This window comes from Jaculus jaculus, chromosome 4 (assembly GCF_020740685.1).
Source record: "Jaculus jaculus isolate mJacJac1 chromosome 4, mJacJac1.mat.Y.cur, whole genome shotgun sequence".
In the NCBI taxonomy this organism is placed as follows: Eukaryota; Metazoa; Chordata; class Mammalia; order Rodentia; family Dipodidae; genus Jaculus; species Jaculus jaculus.
The window spans coordinates 66667399-66679822 of NC_059105.1; the positions used below are offsets into that span (position 1 = coordinate 66667399).

General features: G+C 43.9%; 1 protein-coding gene across 6 annotated transcripts in view; it reads right to left on the reverse strand.

Annotated features, from left to right (window-relative positions):
* The window catches only part of Itga6 (integrin subunit alpha 6), a 96641-nt gene that overhangs the window by 15440 nt on the left and 68777 nt on the right, over positions 1-12424 (reverse strand). For all 6 annotated transcript variants that reach the window (XM_045146974.1, XM_045146973.1, XM_045146978.1 and 3 more), the window contains 11 exons: positions 8701-8861; positions 8440-8583; positions 6841-6956; positions 6532-6721; positions 6354-6437; positions 6170-6249; positions 5964-6041; positions 5773-5875; positions 3781-3954; positions 302-397; positions 87-197 (listed from right to left, as the gene is read on the reverse strand). In XM_045146974.1, coding sequence (XP_045002909.1) covers positions 87-197; positions 302-397; positions 3781-3954; positions 5773-5875; positions 5964-6041; positions 6170-6249; positions 6354-6437; positions 6532-6721; positions 6841-6956; positions 8440-8583; positions 8701-8861 — 1337 coding nt within the window. The remainder of the gene's footprint in view (positions 1-86; positions 198-301; positions 398-3780; positions 3955-5772; positions 5876-5963; positions 6042-6169; positions 6250-6353; positions 6438-6531; positions 6722-6840; positions 6957-8439; positions 8584-8700; positions 8862-12424) is intronic.

Sequence of the window (12424 nt, forward strand, 5' to 3'; positions counted from 1 at the left end):
ACAGTGGATGTATTAGGAAAGTGACAAATGTCCTTCTTTGGTACTGGTAAATGCTGCCAGGGGACAGGCTCATGGAAAAGACGCACCTCCAGAAATGTGCCATTCCATAACCTCGAACGCAAAACGAGAGAAGCCTTACTGTCCAGGCCACGCAGTGGGCACCTGATGTTCACACATCTCACATTCACGCTACAGTTCTAAAGAGAGAGAAAGGGAGAGGGAGACTGGCAGTCAGAAGCCATCATTGCAGGAAACCCTCCCTCCACCGGGTGCACATGTCCAACTCGGGAAACATACTCACAAGGGTCTGGTACTTTCTTTCAGCAAATAAAGAAAATTTCTTGCTGTCTATTTGTTTTTCAGCGATTTCTCGTTTCTTCCTTGAGTTGTGAGATTCCTGAAAAGAATTATATCCCAAATAGGACCATATAGACCTCATATAAGTAACAGCATTTCCCTTCCCTTCCACCACCAAGGACAGAGAAATCAATGTGAAACCATTAAGTGTGGTAGTCAGTACAACTTCCCAGTTCACCACCTGACTCATAGAGCTGTTTATTAAGTAGTTTACTCCTAGTGCGACCCTGAAATTCAAGGAAAGAGAACCATATCTCCTTTGTTCCACATCCCCTCTGAACCACCAGCTAATAAGCATCAAGCTGTGAGCTGAGATCAGGGATCGGTTCTAGTCCTGCACCTAACTTAAGGTAAGCAATCAGCAACATGGAACAGCTAAGTGACACTGAAGAGCAGAGAAAGAAATAAAAGGATCTTTGACACAAAGAAGCCATAGAAGAACACTGAAAACCAAGCCACTGTGATGGTTAATGTTGTCAATGTGACAGGATATAGAGTCATGTGGGAGACAAACCTCCCGGCACGTCTATGAGAGAATTTCTAGATTAGGTAAACCGAGGTGGGAAGAACCACGTTAGCTGCAGAAAGCACCACTTCATAGGCTCGGGTCCCACACTTCATAAAAAGGAGACACAGAAAGAACTGAACCCCAGCATTCATCCCTGTCTGCTTCTTGCGTGTGGACTCCATGTGGCACAGGCTGCCATGCCCTCCCTGCCATATGGCCTGTATTCCTTCCTCCCTTAAGTTGCTTCTGGTCAGGTACTTTGTCACAGCAACAAAGAAAGCAACTAATACAGCCATTTAAAAACTTTTGAAATCTGTCTTCCTTGTACAAGCTGGGATTATCTAAAAATGCATGGAACAAGGACTGCTTCATACTTTCTAACAGTTTGGATTTTTTTCTTTTTTTTTGGATGGTTGGCATGAGATAATCAACCTTTAATTAGAGGAAGAAATAAAGTTGCCCAAGTAAAGGGGCATGCATTAAGTCTCCAATTATGAACACCAGCCGTATTCGTTACCTTATTTAAAATAAACAGGACAGGAGAGATGGCTTAGCCGTTAAGGCACTTGCCTGCAAAGCCTAAAGACCTAGGTTCAATTCCCCAGTACCTACGTCAAGCCAGATGCGCATAGTGGCACATACATCTGGTGTTCATTTGCAGTGGCTAGAGGTCGTGGAGTGCCCATTCACTATCTGCCTCTCTCTCTCTAATAATAATAATAATAATAATAATAATAATAATAAGCTCTGCTTGGACAACACAAGACTGCAGCAATGGAATGTAAGTCACCACTGGGGCTTTCCAGGTTCTAATTTCTTCTTTTTTAATTTTAATTTTTTTTTATTTTATTTGCAAGCACACAGAGAGAAAGAGATAGAGAAGAGAGATAGACAAAGAAAGAATGGGCGTGCCAGGGCCTCCAGCCTCTGCAAACGAACTCTAGATGCATGCACCCCCCTTGTGCATCTGGCTAATGTGGGTCCTGGGAGTCAAACCTCAAACCGGGGTCCTTCAGCTTCACAGGCAAGCGCTTAACTGCTAAGCCATCTCTCCAGCCCCTCTACTTGCTTCTTAACAGCTGAGCAATTTTAAGAAAATTCCCAGGTTAGAGAAATGGCTTATGGTTAAGGCACTTGCCTGCAAATCTAAAGGTTCAATTCCCCAGGACCCATGTAAGCCAGATGCACAAGATAGCACATGCATCTGGAGTTCATTTGCTGCAACTGGTGCGCCCATTCTCTCTCATTCCTTTTCTCAAGTAAATAAATTATATAAAAGAAAATTCCCAAAGTGACCACATCTGTGAGGATAATAGCAAAATAACTAATTAAATTAGAAAATGCAAACAATGTGCTTACTATGGTGCCCAGACAGTAAATACTTAATAAAAATTTACTATTAAAAAATATGAACAGGGCTGGAGAGATGGCTTAGCGGTTAAGCGCTTGCCTGTGAAGCCTAAGGACCCCGGTTCGAGGCTCGGTTCCCCAGGTCCCACGTTAGCCAGATGCACAAGGGGGCGCACGCGTCTGGAGTTCGTTTGCAGAGGCTGGAAGCCCTGGAGCGCCCATTCTCTCTCTCTCCCTCTGTCTTTCTCTCTGTGTCTGTCGCTCTCAAATTAAAAAAAAAAAAAAAAAATGAACAGACAAATGGGGAGATGGCTTGTCATCAAGCCTAAAAACTGGAGTTCAGATCCTTGTACCCACACAAAAGCCAAGAATGGCAACATTTGCCTCTGAGCCCAGGGCTGGGAAGGAGGAGACAGGAAGATCCCTGGGGCTTGCTGGCTAGCAAGTCTAGTCAGGTTAGTGAGCTCCAGGTTCAGTGATAGACCCTGTCTCAAATTAGAAGGTGGAGGACAGTTGAGGAAAAAACCTGACCTTGACCTCCGGCCTCCACACGCAGGCATACTCCACACATCAGAATAAGCATACATGTATGTGCACACTACACACATATACACATGCCTCCTCTTAAAAAAAAAAAAAGCATGAAAGAGGGCTGGAGGGATGGCTTAGTGGTTAAGGCATTTGCCAGCAAAACTAAAGGACCCAGGTTCGATTCCCCAGGACCCACATTAGCCAGATGCACAAGGGGGGGGCAAACATCTGGAGTTCGTTTGCAGGGGCTAGAGGCCTTGTTGCACCCATTCTCTCTTCCCCCCACTCTTTCTCTGTCAAATAAATAAATAAAAATAAAAATTATTTATTTATTTATTTGAGAGATAAAGAGAGAGAGAGACAGAGGGAGAGAGAATGAGTGCGCCAGGGCCTCCAGCCACTGAAAAAGGAACTCCAGACACATGCGCCCTTATGCATCTGGCTAACGTGGGTCCTGGGGAGTCGAGCCTCGAACCGGGGTCTTGAGGCTTCACAGACAAGCACTTAACTGCTAAGCCATCTCTCCAGCCCAAAATTATTTTTAAAAAGCATGAAAGATTTCAAGATCAATTTCTATTGTCCAAATCTTTTTTTTTTTTTTTTTTTTTAAGGTAGAGTCTCCCTCTAGCCCAGGCTGACCTAGAATTCACATATGTAGTCTCAGGGTGGCCTTGAACTCACAGTGATCCTCCTTCCTCTGCAATGTGTTTGTAATGATCCTATTTGGAATTAACTCTTGCTGGTATATCCCATGAGCCCATGCCAGTCCTCCTTACATATTCTATTGGATCAAAAAAACCTTTTAAAAATGCCATTTGTCCCAGCAAACAGAATGATTCTGCTTATGCAACATAATGGTCATTTATCAATAAAATGCTTCAGCCGGGCTTGGTTACTCAGCTATCAAAGGGAACTGTGACAGCCAAAGGAAAAGTCAACATGCCCCAAAGGCCGCTTTTGTAGCAGTAATGATTTCCTCTCAATGAGTCTCTCCTATTCCACTTTGGAGACACCAGGTAAACTCGGTAACATACCTTCAGGCGCAGGAAGTTGATTTCTTTGTGTGGCTCACAAACAATCTGTTCCAAACCTTTGGATTCTACTTTCACCAAGTAAAGCAACCATTTGCCATTGCTGATTTCTTTTGGCCACTCTATATTCAAGGTTGCTGTGCCGAGGTTTTTAAGAGGTTTACCTAAGTTAATCACCTGTTAGAAAATAAATACATATGATGGAAACACAATCCTTTGAATGTAAAATTAAGTAACAGCTGCTATTATTACCTAAGAATGAAGCTAAAATAATCCAGCATAGTCCTGCTCCAAACATGAACCATGGACAGGAAGTTCAAATTAGCCATCTCCCCATAGAGATGGCTCAATAAGTAAAGTGTTTGCTACACAGGCCTGATAACCCAAGATTGTATCCCTAGAACCCACATGAAGCCAAAGGCATAACACACGTGTCTGTAATCCCAGCACATCTACCACAAGACAGGAGAATCCAGAAGGTCAAAGACCAGCGAGCCTGCTACATAAAGCAGAGAATATCAAGAGAGAGCCTGCTTCAAACAAGGTAGAAGGCTAGGACCGACATGTGAGGCTGCCCTCTGACCTCCACCTGTGCCCACTGCCAGCTCTGACACACCCACCCACACACACACACACACACACACACACACTCTCTCTCTCTCTCTTTAAAAAAATTCTTGTCCATAAAAAAAGAAAAAAAATTCAAAGAGAAAGAATTGCTAATTCAATCCAGGACTATCATATAGAACAGAATTGGCCATGCCAATGTACCATGTTCTCAACAGTGCCAGGGAAAAGACCTGTGTCATTTGCCAAAGGCTATGTGGCCACCCTGCTTGGCAGATGACAAAGCCTGCGTCAAGGCAGTGGCATCAGTAATTTGCTTCTGGGAGAGCTATCATCTGTGAAAAAGAAGCTGCCTCTGCCTCTGTCCCCCCGAGGAGCCTGGAAACCCACATGACAGCTCTGGGAATGGGGTGCTTCCTACAGCCAAGATTAAGAGCTGACATGTGGTGGAGGACTGCACCGGAGCCTACCGCCTACCCATCCGCCAGACCTATACCTACATGCCATCACTTCCGGGCTCAGCAGGGCCACATCTGTGATGCTAAGAGACACGGAGAGGGAATCCCGGCCTCTTCAGTCTGCCCAGTCAGGGCAGGGCCCCAGATATTCACCTGAGACTTAGCAGGCTTTCAGGGGTGCAATTTTATAACACACAAGCCCGAACCCACAAATGGACATCACACACCGTGTTTACATTTATTCAAGTAAGTGGACAGTCGCTGTGACTGCCTGCTGTGAGCCTTCTTTTTTTGTTGTTGTTTTGTTTGTTTGTTTGTTTGTTTTTCAAGGTAGGGTCTCACTCTAGCCCAGGCTGACCTGGAATTCACTGTGTAGTCTCAGGGTGGCCTCGACCTCACGGCGATCCTGCTACTACTGCCTCCCGAGTGCTGGGATTAAAGGCATGTGCCACCACGCCCAGCTTCATCTGCCTTCTGTATTGGCATATGCCAAGTCTACACTCACCATCACAGAACTGGGCTTGTGAAAGGGAAACAAATCTTAGTCTTTTTTTTTTTTTTTTTTTTTTTTTTAAACCACGAGCAGTAGGAAAAGATGACTTTGTAATGGAAGAAGAAAGAGTCACATGTCCTAGGGTCAACCAGAAAATACTCTGAGCTTTTTCTTCATTGTATAGACTTGGGGGAAAAGTGCAGAATGACTTTGTCTCTACACCATCGACACATTACCACTCTCTAATAAGAAAAAGAGAAAGCCCAAGAAGATGCCGAAAAAAAAAAAAAAGGTCTCAGTTGAGTGACAGCTTTTCTCTACTCAGGAGGATAAAGTTTTGTACATTGTTTAAAACCTGGCAAACACATTTTCAACTGAATGCTATTTATGTATAATGCTCATGAGTGCTTGTTGTTAAAACTTCATACTGAAGACTACATCAATATTGCATATTCAAGACCTATTGCTCCAACTTACCCTGAATTCATACTCTATTAAACTACCCACTTCATCTTCAGATTTCATAGCTTGCTCACCAACAACTGAACCTCCAAAATACACCTGGGAAGGTTTGGCAACTCTGTTAAATTAAAAAAACACCCGTTTTAGTGAGAATTATAAATGGTTCTTTCAAACATTGATTTGTTATGCTCAACACAAACACTTACCCAGAGACCGATAAAAGCAGTTCAATAACCACTTTTGCTTTAGCTGTAATTGGAGCCAAATTATCTTGATTGCTTGTTCTGCAAATGAAAAGGAAACAATGGGGTTTTATTTGAACATTCAGTTTTCTCATTACAATTACGCCTCTTTCATTGGCTGACAGGGTTTTCAGGAAATAACTGACTGGGAGGGTTAGAGTGATTCTTACGTTTCCAACTTCAGGTTAATGTCCAGATCTGTGGTATCAAAGGTGACCTCAGTTGTACTTAAAACCAGATAAAAAGTAACCTAAAAAGAAGTAAAATAAAATAGCGGTTAACACAGGACCCAGCTAAGGGGTGCAACACTGCTACTGAGAACTGTGAAATCCCATATGAAAAGGCATCACCTACACTGGAATTTCTTTTGAAAGGATTTCCAAGCTCACAGTCCGCTTGGGAGCCATTCTGGTTGGCAACACAGCTCAGCTGTTTCTCCTACAGCAGAAAAAGGCATCAGATCACAGTCTGCTCACGTGACACATGGTCTTGGTCTTGGCTTTTCCCTCCCAGTGGATCTGAAAGCACTCACAGGGAAAGCCCTCAGTTCTCGATACGCGGAGTACGTCAGCGTGTCAGGAAAGGCCGCGATGAGTTTAGCCTCATGTGCATCATCACCATCCTTTGTGGGATTTCTCGGATCAGACGGGTTGTTTGTCACCGTTATTTCCAGAGCAATATCCTTCTGGTCTTTCAGAACCAGTTCTGGAATGCCCTTTTGACTATTAAAAACAACAAAGAGAAAGAGAACGTTCTCAATGCATGTTCAGGAATCTTTTCTTTAACAAAAAGCCACCTAGAACCAGAATCATTTCTGCTATTGCTACAGAGTTATTCTTACATTGGAAGATAGGAAAATTTGTCTTGGTTTCCTTCTCGGGTACAGAATTTATATTCTAGTTTAAGGTTGCTGTTACATATATTGTCATCTCCACATCCTTCTTTTAAGAAATGTACCTGTAAGGAAACAGAAGCAGAGAGGTCTAGAGGCTTCAATAGCCCTTTGCCCTGTGAAAACTTTCCTATTTTGCCATCGTCTGGCTCTTGCTTTGTCCTTTATCCAGACATTTTGACCAGGGTCTCAAGACACTGGTTGTAATAGTTGGTCTGCCCTGAAGCCACACAGAATGTGTTCCAAATTTGTCTCTGCCACTTGCTTGGCTGTATAGCTTCAGGCAAGTCACTTAACTTTCCAGAGACTAGGTAGGTGTGTCTCATCATGAGTCATCTATGCTTATCACCACCTAAACTTTATAGGGCTACTGTGACAATAATCAGTAATGCCCTGTTGCAAGCTAACACCTGATTTACATGTTTGCTGTAACTCATTTAATCCTCACCACAGACCTCTGTGTACATACCATTATTATGAACCCCATTGTATAGGTTAGGAAGTAGGGAATTTAAGATGAGAAAAACAAATAGCACAGAGTATCTAACATGACCTTCAGCAATGCACTTGGCCATGACACCACTTAATAGTCAAGAATACAATCTCGTTTTCTATTATGTTGAACTTGGCTCTGGAGCTGTGCACAAGAAACTTTAACATGGTAACAGTGAATAACATCACAGAACACAAAGCAGACAAAAGGGTACAGAATTCTATGTGGGGACCAAAGCAATGGACAGACGGAAGATTTGGGCATCAATTCCCTTATGGAAAGGAGAGAGTACTTCCTTATGCAAAGCTCCATGGGTCAAATATCAGTGCCGGCAGCTCAGAGAGCTCACTCCATCAGCAACTAGGTCCTGACAGTACATACATAATGCCAGATCAAGGGGCTGTGGCTACGACTGTAGCTCCGTGGTAGCACACGTGCTTAGCATTCACGAGGCCCATAATTAATAATGATAACAATAATTAATAATAATGTGAGATCAAGATGTCACAGTCTTGCATTTCAACCATGCTTTCTGAGCCTTAGAAAACTGATCCAACCTCACATAAGGTATCCACCAAGCCACGTAATGCAATTTTTTTCCCCTAAGATGACCAAGGCTACATTAAGCAGTAAATGATTATTTCAGTGCTAATATTTTTGCTTTGCTGAGCTTTGACATACATTTGATTTTTATGTTCTAGTAACCGTTTTTTTTTTCTATATTTTACCATTTGCAGTGATGAAATGCAATGCATCAGCTACAAGAGAAACAATGCTAGATATATAAACACTGTCAACTGAAGTTTTAATAAGCTCCAAGGACCAAAAACAATGAAGACACATACTCTCTGGGTATTCAATATATGTCCTATGTTTATATTCTCACAGCTAGTTTGATAAGCATTCTCCTCAGACCAATTATGTATAAAGAGAGAAGTGCTCAGACAAAGGAGCAAATAATCAAAGTAAGTCTCTACTTCCACTGCCCTCAGAAGTATCCGATCCAATGTCATAATGTGACAAACAAGGGCGAAACAAAGGTCTGCATGACTTACGTCTGTCTGGACCATAGTGGGTTCATTTGAATTCAGGATGGGAAGCATTTCTGGAAGAGAATTCACTCGCCGACGAGAGCTGGGCTCTTGGATCTCTACTGAAGCGGTTATGGGGATGGGACGCAGTTTGTCTCTAATGCTTTCCTGCCAAGAGTACAGTATCACAGCTAAGTGTGGTCAGAATGCAACTGGGAACCCTCCAAAGCAATGGCAATGCACTGACGGACGGGCAGCTGAGGTGACCGCCACACGCCAGCTCACCTGCAGCCAGAGGGTCTCCTCCATGCACACTGGCTGCCTCTGCCTGCTCAGCGTCAGCTCTCGGGTATACCTGGGCTCCGAGCCTTGGTTTCGAAACTGAACTCGGGATGACAGCCCAGATTTTCTTCTGTCTTTTTCAGCTTCAAGTGTGCCCAAAATTGCTAGACAAGATTAACAAAGTCATATTAACTTAAGGTGCATTCACACACCACTCAGCTCCAAGTACATAGGACTCCTTTTAAAATATTTATTTCCTGGGCTGGGGAGATGGCCTAGCCATCAATTACAAGTGCTTGCTTGCAAAGCCTGATGGCCTGGATTCAATTTCCCAGTACCCATGTACAGCCAGATGTGCAAAGTGATGCATGCATCTGGAATTTGCAGTGGCAGGAGGCCCATGTGTATCCATTCATACTCTCTCTCTCTCTCTCTCTCTCTCTCTCTGCCTGAAAATATATAATTTTAAAAATAAAATACTTAGTTCCTTATAGAACAATACTTTCCCCACTGCTTTTGTTTCTCCATATTTCCTAGTAAGATAAACTGGTGATTTGTGATGTTTTCAATAAAACTGTCCTTCTCTTTGTCATTATCTTAAAGTTAAAATTTTCACTGGGCCACCTGGGGGAGCTCAAGAACAAGTCAGAACCCTTCTGTAGTGGCTTAGAATCAATCCATTTCTGGCTGAATCTCAGGAACCCCCCAGGACACTTGCAGTAACTAGAAACAGCCAACAGTCCCTTAGGACTCTTCGCCCAGTGTGTGTTCCATTGCCCTTGGGCTTTAGCTATTGGAAAAGGTGCCTGGGAAAGCCTGCAGGTGAGCCAGCAGCTGATTTGCGCAGTATTATCCCTGATTGTCTCATGCACGTAGTCAAGTGTAAGAAGAGCTGAGAAACACAGGAATGATGTATGTCAAAAACAAAGAAGTCTTTTGTGAGGAGGATAAAACCTCTCACTTTAGACAAGATACCTGATGGTTCATGTCTGTATCGCAGCACTTGGGAGAGTGAGAGAAGAGGATTGCCAGGATTTCAAAGCTAGCCTGAACTATTTATTTCGTGAGTTGCAGACCTGAGCTGTAGCATGAGACCCTATGTCAAAACACTAAGTAAGGGTTTGAGAGATGGCTTAGCAGTTAAGGCACTTGCCTGTGGAGCCCAAGGACCCAGGTTCAATCTCCTAGGACTCACGTAAGCCAGATGCACAAGGTGGTACATGCGTATGAAATTCGTCTGCAGAAGATAAGAGCCCCTGGCACACCCATTCTCTTTCTGTGTGTGTGTGTCTCTCATAAACCAAGAGAATATTTAAAAATACACTAAGTTGGGCTGGAGAAGATGGCTTAGTGGTAAAGATGCTTGCCTGTGAAGCAAAAGGACCCAGGCTTGATTCCCCAGGACCCACATAAGGCAGATGCACAAGGTGGCACATGCGTCTGCAGTTTGTTTGCAGTGGCTGAAGGCCCTGGGGTGCTCATTCTCTCTTTCTCTCTCTGTTTCTCTCTGTCTGTGTCAAATACATCAAAAAGAAAAAAACACTAAGTAAATAAGCAGATAGGTGAATGAGTAAGTAAATAAACTGATACTCCTTTAAGCAGCAAGGGGCCTGGTTTTCAGTGGAGCTCCTGTAACTAAAGTTTCCAGCCTGTGTTGGAGGATTATCAGAATCTCTTTTCCAGACTTTGGAATGCATTCCTTGTCAGGTCACTGGATAGAACTGCTAATTATGTTTTTCATGGGCCAATACTTACACACTTACTTTTATTAAGTACCAAAACCATCAGAAAGAAAAGTGCACCAACATGGACAGAGGGGCCAGAGAAGACAAAATTGAAGAAAAAAATTCTCCAAAAAACATAGAAAATGAACAAGCCATGTTCTACTATTCATGTCAGGGGGTCCTTTGAAAACACACACACACACACGGGAGTGTCTTAATTAACCCAGACTGGCCTCAAATTCACTATGTAGCCGAGGCTAGTCTTGAACTCCTAAACTTCCTCTTACATCCACGCTCCAAGTCCTAGGAGTACAGATGGGTGCCACCATGCTTAGCTTATGCAGTACTAGGGATCAAACCCAAGGCGTAGTGCGTGCTAGGCAAATATTCTACCAACTGAGCTACACCGTCGGGCCTGCGAACTTCTGTTTTAATGCCCTCTTTTTGCACACGAGAAAGAAGCCCAGGGGTATCACTAGGTTTTCGTCCCAAACGCAGCCACTTGGCCTCCAAGTGTTTCAGATGCCAGCTCTCATGGACTCCTTCACAGTGTTTGTGTGTTCATTTATTTTTCAAGGTAGGGTCTGGCTCTAGCTCAGGCTGACCTGGAATTCACTACACAGTCTCAGAGTGACCTCGAACTCACAGACAGCAATCCTCCTACCTTGTTCTTCCCAGCACTTAGATTAAAGGCGTGTGCCACCACGTCTGGCTTCTTCACATTTTTACTAGCCCCTCCCTTCTTGCTTTTCCATCTCCTCTGGTTTGCTTTACTAACCCTTACTCCTCCCTCAGATCTTTGCCTAAACATCTATTTATCCAGAAAGCCTGTTCTGGTCCCTCTGAGAGAAGGATGCCTCCAATCCCTCCAAAGCCACTATGCTGAGACTGCCCGTGTGCCGTAGTGAGGAGACACAGGGGACAAGAAATGTATCAGCTTTGTTCACCGCCACATCCTCAGCACCCAACACAACACCCAACACAACAGATGAAGTGAGCCAGGCCACCCTACCGTGGCTCCACGCTGATGTGCACACCAACATGTACAGGCAAGTGCCCACACAGTGTGACATTATTCTGATGCTGAAATGATAGCCACTTAGATATGTAAGAACAAACTTTAGAAGCCCTGACAGTTTTCAACAGTAATTTCCGTGTCCATCTGAAGAATTCTGAAATGTCACCGCCACCAAATGGAACACTCCCCATTTTTCGGCTTTCTGAAGCCTTGACACCATCCATTTACCAATGACCTGCTAACTTCACGGTGAACCAGCGAAAGGCTCACATGCTGAGTGCCCCTCACCGCCCAAGTACGGGAGGCTATGGGTGCATTAAAACCATTTATCTACCAAACCCACACTAACCCTCCATCACCCTCCAGACAATTCACATCATCTTAAAATCTTTGCAGGCTGCCTTTGCTGACCTTCGGGGGGGGGGAGGGGCAAGCCAAATACAATACTCATTAAAGCTCAATTATAAATATCTGCATGTGTGAAACGCTGCATCTGAGGACTGCTTGGTCCAACGATACACTCACTTATGAGATACTGGGAGAAGATTCTAGACTGCTACCCCGAGCGGTTTTGTAGAGGCTCTATGTCATGTCATTTAGAGGTCCTCTGTGCACGGAAGCACAAGCCATGCTGAAGGGAAGAGGTCCACCCACGATCAGCTGTCACTCACCACCTGGCTCATGTAGTTTTGTAATATAAAAATGACACACGTGACATCACACGGGGCATGCTTGAAGCTAGGAGAAAGCTTGTAATTTCTCTTACACATGGCAATTTGGGGGAAGAAGCACTCCAGTGAGATTTGATATCTATTGTCAAACAAAGTAGTCTGGGAGAAAAAAAAAATTGACAATCAGGAGCTGGGGAGCAGTAGCTCAGTGGGTAGAGTCTGCTTCATAAACCCGAGGGCCTGAATTCAGTTCCAAGTGCCCACATGAGACAATGCCAGGCAGGGCAGCCAAGGATGGAGTTCCTAAAAAAGCA